General features: G+C 39.8%; 1 protein-coding gene across 11 annotated transcripts in view; it reads left to right on the plus strand.

Moving 5' to 3' along the window:
- The window catches only part of NUMB (NUMB endocytic adaptor protein), a 162,419-nt gene that overhangs the window by 140,124 nt on the left and 5,465 nt on the right, over window positions 1–16,830 (plus strand). For 8 of the 11 annotated variants that reach the window (XM_025295244.2, XM_006055215.4, XM_045162034.1 and 5 more), the window contains 5 exons: window positions 7,502–7,576; window positions 9,454–9,594; window positions 12,292–12,496; window positions 14,432–14,725; window positions 16,290–16,439. In XM_025295244.2, the coding sequence (XP_025151029.1) occupies window positions 7,502–7,576; window positions 9,454–9,594; window positions 12,292–12,496; window positions 14,432–14,725; window positions 16,290–16,439 (865 nt within the window). Of the gene's footprint in view, window positions 1–6,240; window positions 6,529–7,501; window positions 7,577–9,453; window positions 9,595–12,291; window positions 12,497–14,431; window positions 14,726–16,289; window positions 16,440–16,830 lie in introns of those variants that run through there. The other 3 variants (XM_045162031.1, XM_045162033.1, XM_025295249.3) reach the window with 2 other exon arrangements.

Raw genomic sequence — 16,830 nt, forward strand, 5'->3', positions numbered from 1 at the left:
TAGCTTTGATATTTAGGAGAAAATGATCTTACAGTGTACTGAGCTTATTTAGTTACTATTTCCATATCATTTTTGCAACCAGTTTGTGTTTCTTCACTAGTGATTTCATGTTAAGATTACTTATACATTTCTCTTACTTGCAAGTTCAAGTTTCCTGACTTAGTAATTTGTAATCAATTGATTTTCTGCTGTCCTTTTCTCCAATGTCAGAGTCTGCTTAATTTCTGTACTGGTTTGTATCTACCCGTAAAAAAAGGTGTTTAAGGGAAATGTTAGTTTTAAAATTCTGAATTGGATATTTAGAGAGTTGAGTGGTTACTTGAAAATTATACTTAATTTGACATTTTTCACTCATAGGATAGCCTGATCCTTCTTAGATTTCACCAATTTAAATTCTCAGTTACTGAAGTTCTGTTCATATTAGACCCATTTTCTCTGCTTGAATAATAAACAGGTTTCTCTTTTCTATAAAATTGTATTTTTTTATGCACTGACACTAGTCAGTGTGAATTCTACCTATTACCTTGAAATTATCATTAAAATAGAAAGCACTGGAACCATGGTGATAAAATAATTCTTAATTGTCATATATACATTACCCCTATCACATTTTTACTAGTGTCTGAAGTATTATATAGTCTTTTTACGGGTTGTGTATGTAACTAAGATGTATGCGTATTCTACATTTCGTACTTATTCTGGGTTATCTCTTTTTTCAGTCCTGTGGTTAGCTAACTTTAACCTTATCTTCTAAGGTAATTTGCTTAAGTAGACAGTTTCAGGGCAAACAAAAGGAAAACTTTAATCTTCTCTCTGTGACTTTCATCATTTTCTAAAAAGTGATTAGGAATCTTAGTTTATGTTACCAGAATGAAAAACTCTAAAAAGTTGATGGATAGTTTAGAAGCACTGCTACTATAGAGTTTGTGAGAGGAAGTTTGGACTTAATTTCAGCTGCAGGTGTGTCTTTGAGTGTTATATCTCAATCCCTTATTGAAGTAATCATAATGTGGCAAACTGTACTGGAATCCAAGAACTGGCACTTAGATATATGAACAAATGGAAAAATTCATATTATCTGTTTTCATCCCCTGTTTAGAGTAGTCAGAAACTATGAAATATGACAAATACAGTGCTTCACTGATGCATTTAGTACAACACCGTAAAGATTAAAGACACCTCAAAAAGCAGAGATATTTTCATAGAAGTCTAATTGGGCCAAGAAAATATTTCCTTGTGTGTGATAAGGAGACTAAATAGGGAGCAGTCCCGTTCTAAAATGATCTTTTAGTTTTCCCACCTTCAGTCTCCCAACCTTGAAGTAGTTCTGTCTCTTGCATCAGATGCTGCACACTGTAGGCTACTGTTACACAATGAACATATTGATAAAATTGAAGATTCAGATTTCTTACACAGGATTCTCAGTACCATTTGGCAGCCTTATATATCACTGATTTAACTGTCTCCTCTTTCCTATAGCAGATATTTAGCAAATTTATCCCTTCAACAAATATTTCTTAAACTCCTGCTCTGTACCATGCATTGTTCTAAGCTCTAAAGATACAGCAGTGAACAATAAGTATGAAGAAAAACCTTCATGGAGCTTACCTTCCAGCAAAATAGTAAATACTACCCAGTTCAGTTCAGTCGCTCAGTCATGTCCGACTCTCTGCGACCCCATGAATCGCAGCACGCCAGGCCTCCCTGTCCATCACCAACTCCCGGAGTTCACTCAAACTCATGTCCATCGAGTCGGTGATGCCATCCAGCCATCTCATCCTCTGTCGTCCCCTTCTCCTCCTGCCCCCAATCCCTCCCACCATCAGGGTCTTCTCCAGTGAGTCAACTCTTCTCATGAGGTAGCCAAAGTATTGGAGTTTCAGCCTCAGTATCAGTCCTTCCAGTGAACACCCAGGACTGATCTCCATTAGAATGGACTGGTTGGATCTCCTTGCAGTCCAAGGGACTCTCAAGAGTCTTCTCCAACACCACAGTTCAAAAGCATCAATTCTTCGGTGCTCAGCTTTCTTCACAGTCCAACTCTCACATCCATACATGACTACGGGAAAAACCATAGCCTTGACTAGATGGACCTTTGTTGGCAAAGTAATGTCTCTGCTTTTGAATATGCTGTCTAGGTTGGTCATAACTTTCCTTCCCAGGAGTAAGCATCTTTTAATTTCATGGCTGCAGTCACCATCTGCAGTGATTTTGGAGCCCCCAAAAGTAAAGTCTGACACTGTTTCCACTGTTTCCCCATCTATTTCCCATGAAGTGATGGGACCAGATGCCATGATCTTCGTTTTCTCAATGTTGAGCCTTAAGCCAACTTTTTCACTCTCCTCTTTCACTTTCATCAAGAGGCTTTTTAGTTCCTCTTCACTTTCTGCCATAAGGGTGGTGTCATCTGCATATCTGAGGTTATTGATATTTCTCCCAGCAATCTTGATTCTAGCTTGTGCTTCCTGCAGCCCAGCGTTTCTCATGTACTCTGCATATAAGTTAATAAGCAGGGTGGCAGTATTCAGCCTTGACGTACTCCTTTTCCTATTTGGAACCAGTCTGTTCTTCCATGTCCAGTTCTAACTGTTACTTCCTGACCTGCATACAGGTTTCTCAAGAGGCAGGTCAGGTGGTCTGGTATTCCCATCTCTTGAAAAATTTTCCACAGTTTATTGTGATCCACACAGTCAAAGGCTTTGGCATAGTCAATCAATCAGAAATAGATGTTTTTCTGGAACTCTCTTGCTTTTTCCATGATCCAGTGGATGTTGGCTTGATCTCTGGTTCCTCTTCCTTTTCTAAAACCAGCTTGAACATCTGGAAGTTCACGGTTCACGTATTGCTGAAGCCTGGCTTGGAGAATTTTGAGCATTACTTTACTAGCGTGTGAGATGAGTGCAATTGTGCGGTAGTTTGAACATTCTTTGGCATTGCCTTTCTTTGGGATTGGAATGAAAACTGTCCTTTTCCAGTCCTGTGGCCACTGCTGAGTTTTCCAAATTTGCTGGCATATTGAGTGCAGCACTTTCACAGCATCATCTTTCAGGATTTGAAATAGCTCCACTGGAATTCTGTCACCTCCCCTAGCTTTGTTCATAGTGATGCTTTCTAAGGCCCACTAGACTTCACATTCCAGGATGTCTGGCTCTAGGTGAGTGATCACACCATTGTGATTATCTTGGTCGTGAAGATCTTTTTTGTACAGTTCTTCTGTGTATTCTTGCCATCTCTTCTTAATATCTTCTGCTTCTGTTAGGTCCATACCATTTCTGACCTTTATCGAGCCCATCTTTGCATGAAATGTTCTCTTCGTATCTCTAATTTTCTTGAAGAGATCTCTAGTCTTTCCCATTCTGTTGTTTTCCTCTATTTCTTTGCCTTGATCGCTGAGGAAGGCTTTCTTATCTCTCCTTGCTATTCTAATACTACCTAAGCATTGGTTAAATATGGGCAGTTATAGTTGTTGATGGGTATGTCTGTTTGTTTATTGAATCCTCATCATAATCCCATGAGGTATGTGACATTATTAACATTGTTATGCAGAAGTGGAATCGGAAGCATAGAGAGGTCAAGTAATTTGCCTTTGATCATACTAATAAATGGCAGAACCAGAATTCACACTCAGACAACAGCCTGGTTCCAGAGTTTGTGCAGTCGTTGTACTATACTGCCCCAATACTGCTGTTTAAGTCTTTACGCTCTTAAATCTGCCTACCTTTTTCTCCCTAGCAAAGTAGATCATCTCATCTCCTGATCAGATAAATTTGTGGCTCTTTGAAGTAAACTTCCTCAACTTGTCACTCACTCCTTTACTAATCTGTCTTCATTTCTACTCGGCTTCACTCCATCCCTCTGTTTCAAGGAAGGGACATTTCCCTTCCCATCTAAAATTTGCATTCTGGCTTCATCCTATTTCACCTCCTTGACGTCTTTGTTCTCTACATTACTCTTTTGGGGCTTTAGTCTCCATCTTTCCACAGGCTTTTGTCATTCAGCAAATAAGCATTATCTGTTGTTGGTGGTGGTGAAAGTGTGTCTTACTCTTTCAAGAAGCTTTGTTGTTGGGAGAAATTTTTAAGTTTATTAATGTAACAATAAATGAACACTAATTGTTTATTGCCCTCTTTAAATTCCAGGTGCTTTATATAACTCTGGTCCTTTTACCAACCCCACAGATCCTTTACAGATGAGGAAGTAGAAACTCAGAGGACTCTGTAACTTCCTTGGCTTATGAATAGTGGCATTGAATTCAGACTTGTATCTGTCTTACTCCAAAATCCATTCTATTTCTAGTATAGCACGTTAGTTTACCACAATTTTTAAAGGACCTCCCTTGATCCTCTGCCTGTCCTCTGTTGCAGTACAGCTCTTTTTTGTAGGAAAGCTTTTTTAAAGAAAGTATTTAATATATGTAGACTCTTCTTGCCTTTCATTTACTTCTCAACCCATTCTAGTCTGACTTCCACTTTTTTAGATCCTTCAGAGAAACTGAACCACAGTCTGTTTCTCTGTCTCCCTCCCTCCTCTCTCTGTCTTTCTCTCTATGTGTATACACACACAGACCAATAGGCTGGAAATTCAGGCAGAATTTCTTCTCAGGGAAACCTCAGTTTTACCCTTAAGGCCTTCAACTGGCTGGATGAGGCCCACCCATATTATCAAGGGTAGGGTTATCTCCTTTACCTAAAGTTGCTGCTGCTCTTCAGTCACTAGGGAAAGGGAAAGTGAAGTTGCTCAGTCATGTCTGACTCTTTGCGACCCCGTAGACTGTATGTAGCCTACCAGGCTCCTCTGTCCATGGGATTTTCCAGGCAATAGTACTGGAGTCGATTTCCATTTCCTTCTCCAAGGGATCTTCCTGACCAAGGGGTCAAACCTTAACCACTGAGCCACCTGGGAAATCCTTACCTAAAGTTAGTTGATTGTAAATGTTAATCACATCTGCAAAAGACCTCTATAGCAACATGTAGGCTAGTGTTTGATCAAACAACTGGGCAACCATAACCTAGCCAATCTAAAAATAAAAATAACCAGCCACCTCAACCGCTGTCAGTCTGTGGTGCCTTACTCATCACTGCATCCAATGGACACGTTTCACATCTTTCCTTACTTGGTCATTTTACAACATTTGACATTTTGGACCACAAATTACTTCTTGAAACTCCTCTCCATTGGTTTCAGTGATGCTAATCTCTCTACATTCTCCTCACTATTCCTTTTCTGATATTTCATTACTTGTCTCCCAATTCCTTAATTATTGATATTCTCTCCTGTCCTTGGCCCTCATATTACTCCCACGATTGATGTTTCCCAAAACTAAAATTCTATCTTAAGAGTTCTCTACTGAATTTAGATCTGTATATCCAATTGCCTGGATGTTGCACACACATCTCAAACATTGCTTGTCTAAAACTGGAATTCTAGTCTCCCCCTCTCAAACTTGCTTCTGCATCTCTTCTGTTTTCTTAGTTTGTGGTACCCTCTCCACCCAGTTCCCCAAGCCAGGAACAGAGAGGGGTCTTCAACATTTCTCTTATATTCACCATTTCAGACTTCTCATCTCCAGCCCTGTATCTCACTCAAGAGAGCTCAACCCTCATTTTCTCTCACCTGGAATCTTGTTGTGGTATTTCTACCTCCTATCAGTCTCTTTCCAGCTCCTCTACAGTGCTTCCAAAGTGATATTTAAAAAATGCAAATCTGTTTAATCATGTTCAAAATTCTTTTAGAAGCTCTTAATTGCTCATAGAATTAAGATAGAATTCTTTAGCAGGCATACACAGTCCTCCATGTCTAGGTCTTTCCTGCTCTTTATATCCTACTGTGCCTCCCCACTTTGAGGCTGCACTGAAGTATTTATAGGGCCCAGATTTGCTCTGTTGTTTGCTTCCATATCCTGTACTGCTGTTTCTTCTGCCTGGGATGTCTACTACCTCTATTACTTCCCCTGCATTCCTATTCCTACCTGGGGCATCTAGAAAAATTATTGTAGTGCCCAATTCACTCTTCAGTTTTAAAAAGCCTTCCCCTAATTCCACAAATAGATTTGACTGTGCCTTGTTTCCGACATTGTTACAAACTGTTTTCAGCTCTACTATAGCACTTGAAGGCATTAATCACTCAGTCGTGTCTGACTCTTTGTGGCCTCATGGACTGTAGCCCGCTAGGCTCCTTTGTCCTTGGGATTTCCCAGGTAAGAATACCGGAGTGGGTAGCCATTCCCTTCTCGAGGGCATCTTTCCAACCCAGGGACTGAGCCCAGGTCTTCTGCATTGCAGACAGATTTTCTACTGTCTGAGCCACCAGGGAAGCTGTAGCACTTGCTACTGTATTATTTATTTTTTACCTGAGTGTCGCCTTTTAGTGGACTGTGAACTCAAGTATTTCTATTGCCTGGTATGTAATAGGCTCTCATCAGATTTGAGGTGATGGTGGAGTTGGAGCCAGAGTGGATTACACATTTCACTTTAATAAGGCCGTGCTTTATTGAGGAGTGCTGGGCTTGGACATGTAAAGTGGAGAATGGTAGGCATTTCTTTATCCTCCTTTGTCCCTCCCAGAGTAGTACCAGATTTCTTTTGATCTATACTTTCTTATGATGTTTTGATACCTATTCTGAGCCTTCACTTTGCTTTTATTTTGTTTGTATCCTTGGAGCAAGTAAAAAGAAAGGAAGCTGCTAAATTGCTATTAGAAACTCCCCTGTCCCATTTTCATTCCATCACAGGAGAAATCATTCATCAGCTTGTTCTCATGTGACTTGTGCCAAAGCCTTTTCTCAGCCAGCAAAAGGAATTTATGTTATAATGACAATATTTTTCCAGGTTTTTTAATCCTCCTATGTCCCCAAAATGTCTGTCTGCATTTAATGTCAAATTAAAAACTAAAGCAGTTCTGTGTTAATCCTGGGAGAATAAGTAATGCTTTTTAAAGATTGCTAAAGGAATCATGAAGATTTCTTGGGTTTTTAATATGAAAATTTCAGGTGACCAAGGGCACAGCCATACACATTGGGGTCAAAGTATAGTAGAATGGTCAGCATCTCAATTTAGACTTACCTATTACTTTCTACTCTGAATACACTTGTAGAAGCTACTTGTGGTGTAACTCCTTATGTATTTAATATTTATCTAACTCTTGGTTTTCGTGGTTGAGTTTTGAAATGGGTGAAGAATCTACTTATTCTTTGCCCTTTACGGAATGTGATATCTTGGTTTTTATTCCATTTATCCTCCTTACCCTTTACTTAATTTTACCTTATTGTTTTGCTTTGTGTTTCTAAAATAATGGCTTTGGCTTGTTTTTTCTTGAATGTTTCTGCAGTTTGATTTGAGTATCTGGCTTTGGGCACCCCTCCTGAACCTTGGACTCCATCTGTACTTGTGACTTATGGAAGGCAGAAGTCAGTGTTTTCTATGGAATATGACCTTTTTTTTTTAATATTATATATGTGTGTGTCTCTCCCCCCACCCTCTTCTTTTTTGGTTTCTCTTAAAAGACTGGAAAGAAAGCTGTTAAGGCAGTCCTGTGGGTATCGGCAGATGGACTCAGAGTTGTGGATGAAAAAACTAAGGTAAAACTATCATAAGCTTAAATGTTACTGTTCATATGTTTTTTTATCCCTGTGACCAAACATAATGCCATTAAGATGTTGTAGTCACTCTGTATCCTTCCACTTTGTCCAAAGTATGATCTTCTGAGAGACTGGTTAATGTTCAGAAAACCAATTTAGTTACTCATTTACCTTATGAAGAATAGAATTCTCTGAGCATTTTGTTCTACATGATACAGCATGTTTAGCTTACAGTGTATTTGCGTTTAATGTTAAGATCTGAGTTCTGTTTTTGTTCTGACACATTAAAAAAAGTTTACCCCCACAAATTTGATGTAAAATATTATAGGCATTTTGCCACTGTTTAAAAAAAAAGAATAGACCACATCTAAAGTTTCTTCTTGTTCCTTAATAAAACACTATTTTTAGCAAGTTATATTTGAACTCATTAACCTACTATTTAACTGAAGACTCAATTTAAGTGAAATCTTAAGGACTAGTAAATTGCTCATGTGAGTTAACATTTATTTAAGAGTCCACACAATTTCTTAAATATACATAGCACTTTGCATTAGAAAAAAATGATAAGTACCTAAATAAGAATAGACATAGACTCTGCCCTTAGACAGCATAAGGTGTTACTTATACACATACATTTAATCATTAATTAAAACTTTCTAAGAGACCTAAAATCTAGAGAAATTTTAACAGAAGGCAGTTTAAAAAAAAAACAAAAACTCAGATGTCACCTGAAGGAGAAGAAAGCCTAGCAGGCAAAGAACAGTTTTCATGCGTAGCTTACCTATTATACTTTAAGTGATTTAATTTAGCTACATTTTAATTCTTTTGACTGTTTTTTTTAAGAGAACTGGTGGTCTTAAATGTACATTACAGTTGGAAACAACTATTATTTTAATTAGCTTGTTTTTAAGAACTTGTATAGTTTTCATTCGTGCTTTGGATGAAATTTGTTGTATGTGGAGGCTATATCTTTAATTGCTGTACACAATAGTTATTACTAGAAAGTGATGTTGCCCCCTGGTGGTTACTTATAGCACTGGAATTAATTAATTCTCCCCACAGTGAGTAATAGGAATGGATGACTTGTTACCGTGGTACCCATCATGGGCAGAGAAGAAATGTTGCAAAAATGCGAATGATCGATAAAGGGCTCCCGCTTAAACTGTATCAGTAACTCCTGCATAGCAAGAGATACTGAAGAGGAATTGCATAGTAATCAAGGTTATGCAAAATAAAATTAGAATGAGCCAACAGAATTGCAGAACTTTTAAACAATTGGCAAGTTTGTTTGTGGAGCAACAGGAATTCTCATGCTTTATAAAAGTCATTTTGTTTGTGTGCTACAGCACTTCCGGCCACCACCTCAGCATCTAGGGATTTTAGGCCATTGGAATATCACACAGAAGCGCCAAAGAGCCTCAGTATTTAAAAAAAAAATTTTGTGTGATGTTTACATTATATATATACACTGTGCCATTCAGTGGTATTCAAAATTAAATAAGTAAGTTAATAAATACATAAAATTGTTCTGGAAATTATGTTATTGAATGTAATTTATATGGGGATTGGATTATTGTTTGACGTATACTGTAAAATTGAACATGGAATTTACCATCATAAAACTAGAATCAGCAAGCATGTGTATTATAGAACATGAATATGAGGTGAGGGAAAGAAACATCTGTGGAGAGTGCCTCTGAGGATCTCTTCTAGGTCAGATCCTTAGTATTCCAACTTCTGGCTCAGATACGCTTTTCCGCAGCCCTGATGCATTAGATGTAGGGATTCTGTGTTGTGAAATGAACATCCTGTGTTTCTTCTGAGAAACTTGATTGACCTCTCAAGTCCACTGTTCCTTTGTGTTTCCCTTTTTCTAGGACCTCATAGTTGACCAGACAATAGAAAAAGTTTCTTTCTGTGCCCCAGATAGGAACTTTGATAGGGCCTTCTCTTACATATGTCGTGATGGCACAACTCGGCGCTGGATCTGTCACTGCTTCATGGCCGTCAAGGACACGGTGAGTCCAGTAGCCTGAATTGCATCATGACTAGCCACAGTCATCAAGCTTCTTCCCGGTTGGCTCAGCCAGTTTCCACTACATTTTTAACAAGTATATGCTGTTACAGAACTTGTAAGCGCCTAAACGAGCCCGCTTTCACCTCTTTTATTCAAGCAGTTCACACTCTTGATGTAACCCCACCACTCACAGAACAGGATGGTTGGCTGAGATCCAAGATCATTAAAGGAAAGTAAAAGTGCTCTGAGAATGGTGGCTGCTAAGCTTTATAGAAAACTGTTCATGATTAGAACTGTTTTCAAGATCCTTACATGTATTTGCTAATTTGTCTGGGTAGAAGATATTGGTATTTGAAAGGTGCTTACGAGTTCATTTGCAAAAAGACTCTACCACAAGAACTGAGTTTGGAGTATATTTTTAATTAAAAAAATAGAAATACTAAATTATGGTACAGTGAGCTGTGCTAGAAATTGTTACATGGTACAAGTTTTTGGTTTTGTTTAAAAGTAGAGAATAATCAAATTTGTCATCTTTCATCTAAATTACCCATAATTCTGATATGAAAAACGAGTCTCTTAGGTTTGATGATCTTAATTATTTAATTATAGTATAGCATTGAGTATGTAATTTCTGAGTTTTTAAAAGTCCAGACAGAGTAAGGCAGGGTAGCTATTCATAAAGGCTACAACTCAGTGAATTCTTGCCAAGGTTTAGCCTGGGAGGGAAGTCATGGTCTATTCTAATATTGACCAGAAGCTTTTTAAAAAGCAGTTGTAAAAACAAGTATTAGGGACTCAGGCTCCGAATCAGATACGGGTTCCAGTCGTGTTTCTGGTTCTTACTAGCCATGGGATTTGAGCAGGTTATGTAACATTTTCTAAGTCTTGGTATCCACTTGTATAAGATGGAGATAACAGCTGTGAAGACTAAATTAGGTAACAAGTGTAAGCACTCTTAGCATAGGACCTGGCTCATGCTAACTGCCTCAAAATGGTGTCTGATATTGTTAAAGCTGCTCCTCCTCGATTTGACACAAGTGCTTTGAAAATGGGTTGAAGTAACTAAACTACACTTTCTTCCTCTGTCTCTCAGACCGTAAGTCACAAAGCAGTGTATTTTGCTATCGCTACACTTGTAAAATCCAAAGAGTTTTGCTATATTTTAAAACCATTCTGTTGTCAAATCATAGTCCTCAGGCTGTTTGACTGGTATCAAACAGTGGTTCTTCTGTATCAGAATCAGCTGGAGAGCTCATTAAATTAGATGGCTGGGCCCCACCCCAGAGTTTTTTACTCAGTGAGTCTGGGATGGAGCTTGAGGGCAAGTCTGTCTTCAGGAACTTCTGCCATAAGGCCGAGCAGAAATAGTAAGCTTCTTTGGCCTATAGCTCTGTCCTTGTACTAGAGCTGTGCTCAAATGCAGATGGGTTCTAAAATTCTTTCTGCTCTCTCTCCTATTGCATGCTTCCATGCCTACCCATTTATCATCCTGCTAAGTAGTTACATGAAACTCATGTGGATTCACAAAGAATGAGTCTGTCAGTCTGTAAATGAGACTTTACAGTTTACCATCATGTGAAATCCTAGGGACAAAAGTGTCTCAGACGTTTACCTCTCCTTATGGTATCTGATATTGGCATATAAAATGCAGTGAAATTACGTACTCGGAGCCATATGTAGGAGCAGCTGCTTACATGGTATGATCTTGGAAACTCCACAAAAGGTTCCCTGTTCTCAGATATCTCTCCTCACTGTTAAAAGATGCCAGCAGTTATTGTATCACCTCTAACCCTTTTATTCCACAGTTAGGGATAGTGTTTAAAATACAGATAACCCTGATTAAAAAAAAAAAAAAGAATCCATTGAATTTATTAAATTTACTCTAGATAATCCAGTGTTTCTTTAAAACAATATTTAGTTACAAACCTTCCTCTCCTTCCACACACCAAAAATTCAGGTTTATCTGTTTAATTCCTTTACAAGTAGAAAATGTAGCTGAAAACATGGTTTTATTTTTGCCTCTGTGTGATTTGGAAGTAGAGTTGGGGTTTGAGAGAGTTGAAAAAAAATAGGGGCGGTATGGGAGAGAGCCTGTAAGCACTGAGGGCCCAAACAGGGCAAGAGAAGAGCATTCACAAAGGGAGACTGAGAAGGCTCAGCTTTCCTGTGCCTGATTCCTTCTCATCGCTGGAGTTGTATTTATCTGAAGTTTTAAGTCTGTGCCTTTTGTTCCTAGACATGTTGGCAGAAAATTTAAGCTCTGAAAAATGCCCTGTCTTTCCAGTTGTTGCTTAGAAATGCGTGGTAAATATTCCTATTATTCCCCTGCATGGCAAGTAGAGGTTTGGGCATCAATACTTAGGGCCTGGAACTTTGAGCAGTGTCTTCTCAGCTGATGGCCAGAGCCGACACAAGTGACAGAGGAACCTATGACTAATAAGAAAGTGTCGGTGGCTGCTGACAGGGCCCAGGCTACCGATGGCCACTTTACCCGGTGCCTACTGCAGTAGAGGGTCATAGCATGACGTAAGGTATTATTCATTTAGATTAATTTGGCGTATTAATACACTAAAATCTAATAAGCTGGAGTTACTAACATTTTGCCTGTGTGAAAACAGACTTATTTGTGGTCCAGCTAATTTGTAGTTGTTGACACCATAACTGTAAAAACGTTTTTTAAACCTTCTGTTATGCACAGGGTGAAAGACTGAGCCATGCTGTAGGCTGTGCCTTTGCAGCCTGTTTAGAACGTAAGCAGAAGCGGGAGAAGGAATGTGGAGTGACTGCTACTTTCGATGCCAGTCGGACCACTTTCACGAGAGAAGGATCATTCCGTGTCACCACAGCCACTGAGCAAGCAGAAAGAGAGGAGATTATGAAACAAATCCAAGATGCCAAGAAAGGTACAATTTGTTCTACTACAATGTGTGTTTATTTAAAACAGCTTTTCCCAACAGGTTAATATTTGGAAGCTGTCAGGGGCATAGAGAACTCAGCAATATATGAAGACCTTAAGAACAAAGCTGAAAATCTTTACAGAGTGGCTTGTTTAGTGGCTTCAAAGTATTTACTCTGTCCATTAATTTGAACTACCTGGGGAAGCTGAGAGTGCAGTTGAACAAGTTGCAAAGACATTTAAAAGCAAAATTGGGAAAACCTATATCCTGGAACAGATTTTTTTTTTTTTTTTTTTTTTTTTAAATTCTGATGCATCTGATCTCTATGAAAAGCAAATCCTATCAAGGACCTACATCTTGAAGGAAGTGCAAGTCCCAGGTTTAGGCTGCAAAGGACCCACAGATGGTGATGCCAGGTGGAAATGCAGGCAGAGATATCTCAGTGATACTCTATTAGATTATGACTGTTCAGTGCTTTCATGAAAAAAAGGTCACAGATTTTTGAGAAGCTGGCCCCTCACTATTTTTCCATAACCCCATTAATTTTAGTGTGTGGTTTTGCAGAATGTGAGTTTTTTTAAGGTACACTTGGCAGCATAGCAAAAATGCCTGTCCAAACATTCAAGTCACTCAGGAGGCTGTTGTCTGAAGTTGAGGCCAGTGTATTTTAGAACTGAGTGATAGGGCTTAGGGAAAAAATGCTTTGCATTCTTGTGTATAACTTAGGCTGAAACCCAAAACAAGGAGTATTTTTAAATTAAAAAGTTTGGTTTAAATATACATTAATATAATTCTGCTAATTTTTTACTATATTCTTTTAATTCTAAACCTGCCATTTTAGGTAACATCAGCTTCCCAGGTGGCACTAGTGGTAAAGAACCCGCCTCCCAATGCAGGAGCTTTAAGAGACTTGGGTTCATCCCTGGGTTGGGAAGATCCCCTGGAGGAGGGCATGGCAACCCACTCCAGTATTTTTGCCTGGAGAATCCCATGGACAGAGGAGTTTGGCGGGCTACAATCCATGGGGTCACAAAGAGTCGGACATGACTGAAGCGACTTAGCATGCACTCATTAATCTAATACCCAAACAGCTTTTAATTTTTAATCCAAAAAAAAGAATATATGTTTTTATTTGAAATTAAAGTATTGATTATGATTTTTTCATTTCTTATCAACATTTGTGCCAGGATACCAAAGAATAAAAAAAACACAGTGCTATTTTAATTAGACAAATGAATGTGTATATCTGTTATTTAATGTGCTTCAGTGATTTTCAGACCGGAAGCATATTCTTAGATACCACCAAATAATACTTTTTGCTACTACAGCAACTGCCAAAATGCTTGAGTCCTAGCATCTGCAGAGGATTGTGGGGAGTGGGGGGGAAGTAGAGATTGACCACAATGAGAGTGTGTTACAGCAGGTATTCACATGGAAACAGTCTTGTATTTGTTTGCTCCAATTTAAAATTTACTTTTGTATGCTTTTATTCAAGAGAGCCTGTTGTCCATGCCTGCTTTATGACTTAACATCTAATCAAACTTAAGTTTGTTTAGATCCTTCTGACTCTGCCACTTCTAAAGTCCTCTGTCCCCCCACCAGCCAGAAAGCAAACAGACATTGCAAACAGTGCACCATTGTTCTTTAAAAGGCCTCACATTAAGAGTTCATAGGTACTGGGGTTTTTTGTTTTGTTTAGTTTTGTTCAGTGTTTTAATTACTACATGGGAATAGTAGATATACCATGTGACATGAGATTATTAAACCTTTTATTTATCTGAAAAACAGGAGATCTGAGCCCTGCTTCTAACCTGTCTTTTGAGATACATAGGGAAATAGATGGGTAAAATGACCTAGGAGGTTTTTGGGGTTCCTCAGTGGTGTGAGCTCAAATCATTTGAAGACATTGCCCTAAGGTCCTCGTTCTCCTACTTTCTTGAGCTGATACAGATAAGACAGCTGTTGGTTCGTCAGTGGCCCCTGGCAACATTGCCACCTCCCCATCCTCTCCCACCTCTCCCACTCTGGATGCCACTGCCTCTCTGGAGATGAACAATCCTCACGCCATCCCACGCCGGCATGCACCAATTGAACAACTTGCTCGCCAAGGCTCTTTCCGAGGATTTCCTGCTCTTAGCCAGAAGATGTCACCCTTTAAACGCCAACTGTCCCTGCGCATCAATGAGTTGCCTTCCACTATGCAGAGGAAGACTGATTTCCCCATAAAACACACAGGTAACATGGCATCCCCAACTCCCAAGGGCTCAGGTACTGAAGTGTCACGTCACCTCCAGTGGAGTCCCTGATCCCATCAAACTATCTACCCCTCTTCTGAGGCTGTTTGGTGGCTGTGTATATCTTGTATCATTTCCCATTGGCAGAAAATGGAGGTTCATGGAGAGAGATGGGAGTTGTTCATTTCTTTTCAGCAATAGGTTAACAGAGCCATGATGGGAATTCCTAGTCTGAGTTACACGGTTTGTGATTTGTCCTGATGAAAGTGTACCTGCTTTCAGACATCAAGGGTCTCAAGTTTCCCTTCTTATTCTGCCATTTGGGACCCAGCAGGGAATTAATTTAAAAGGCTTTGGAAACACATCCAGTTAAATAGCACCACTGTCAGATGTACCAGAAGAAATAGATAAGTTCTCTTTGTCCTTGTGGCTGGTTGGCTCCATAGGTAGGAAACTCTAAACGGGTCTCCTGTATAAATCTAAGATCTGTTGTTCATCAGAGACAGTGGGATTTCACACATATTCATTACCTTTCAGAGCTGTCACACAGGCCTTTGTGTGGCCTCTGTACAGCTGAGCCAACCCCACTAGCTCTATCCTCATCATAAGATCCGGAGCTCAGGTGTCGGATCCGGTCAGTGCTTTTATAGGCCCTGTTTCACTCTGCTCTCAGGCATGTCGAGCCAGCGCTGTAACGGAATCGGAGGAAGCTGTGTCTCAGTAGGCCACTCTCATTGCTGGTGGCGCAAAAGCACCGAGATTCAGGTTCTTTGATGGATAAAACTCGACCTAAAGAACAGTTAAACTAGATCATTACTGAGGGTCTTACCCACCTCTCAACTCCAATAAAAACCAAAACTCCAGATGCTTCAAGTACCTCATTTTCAATTTCCCTCTGGAGCAGGCGGGAAACAAAACCACTATTCTCTTTTCACATTTGAGCAGACAGAGCTTCAACACATATAATGAGCTTCCTCCATGACACAGAAGTATTCCAGAGTCAATATTAAGAACAAAGCCTCTAGAGTCCTAGACCTCAGTTCACGTTTTCATGTTAACACTTTGGAGAAAAATGACAGTGATCACACTGTCGTAGTTTATGACAGAGAAAAGGACTGAGTGCCCACTGGTGCCCCTGACTTTAACCCATTTTTCTCAAAAGAGTCACTGAGGGCCTCTAGAATTTAACTCACATCACCAGCTTGGGGACCTGGTTGGAAGACAAACAGGTTGCATGTGTCTTCTAGAAAAATTTCACTGGCACAAAAAGAGAGCAGCGTGTTTTCAACAGTGTCACCAGGAGAGGAAATACAGAAATCTGGGGATTTGCAAGGGAGGAAGGTAGACCTTAGTGCAGGAATTGTTAGCATTCTGTACCTTCTCATGTAAAAAGCCAGTGAATAGTGGTAAGTGTCTTGAAGTTGCTTTTATAGCCCCACCTGACAGTTGAGTCTTTTTCTTCCACAAATAACAGAGGCAGTGTAAAATGCCATCTCACATGACACCGTTCTGTTCCAGACTTGTTCCATTTTTCTGTCTGGAGCCATCTTCTGTCTGTCTTGCAGTGCCAGAGGTAGACGGCGAAGCAGAGAGCATCAGCTCCCTGTGCTCACAGATCACCAGTGCCTTCAGCACACCCTCTGAGGATCCCTTCTCATCCGCCCCAATGACCAAACCAGTGACGGTGGTGGCACCACAGTCTCCCGCCTTTCAAGGTTGGTGCTCACTTAGCCTGCGATTTTCTTTGAAACTAATACTTTCACGACACTGATCGCTAGTGTAAGTTGGCATCCTGTGCTTCCCAAGACCTGGTCAGACCCACTGCGTTTCCCTGTTTGATACTGACTCAGGTTCGTTGCATTTCCCTGTGCGACAGTGTCTTTGTGCTTTGTTCCCTCCTGTTTCCTGAGATTGTCTGCATTTTGCATGTGCCTGCCCTCCTTTCACGCCATCCTGTCAGGAGCATCAGTAGTCCCAACCCACTGCTTTATTTGCTACTTAACTGTTAAGAGACAAAGCACCCAACCAGTTCTCCAGAAATAGCAGTCATCAGAGTTGGTTCTAGCTTCATGCTTTCTTTACCACAGTAAAGAAAGCTGGGGTGAT

This window comes from Bubalus bubalis, chromosome 11 (assembly GCF_019923935.1).
Source record: "Bubalus bubalis isolate 160015118507 breed Murrah chromosome 11, NDDB_SH_1, whole genome shotgun sequence".
NCBI lineage: Eukaryota > Metazoa > Chordata > Mammalia > Artiodactyla > Bovidae > Bubalus > Bubalus bubalis.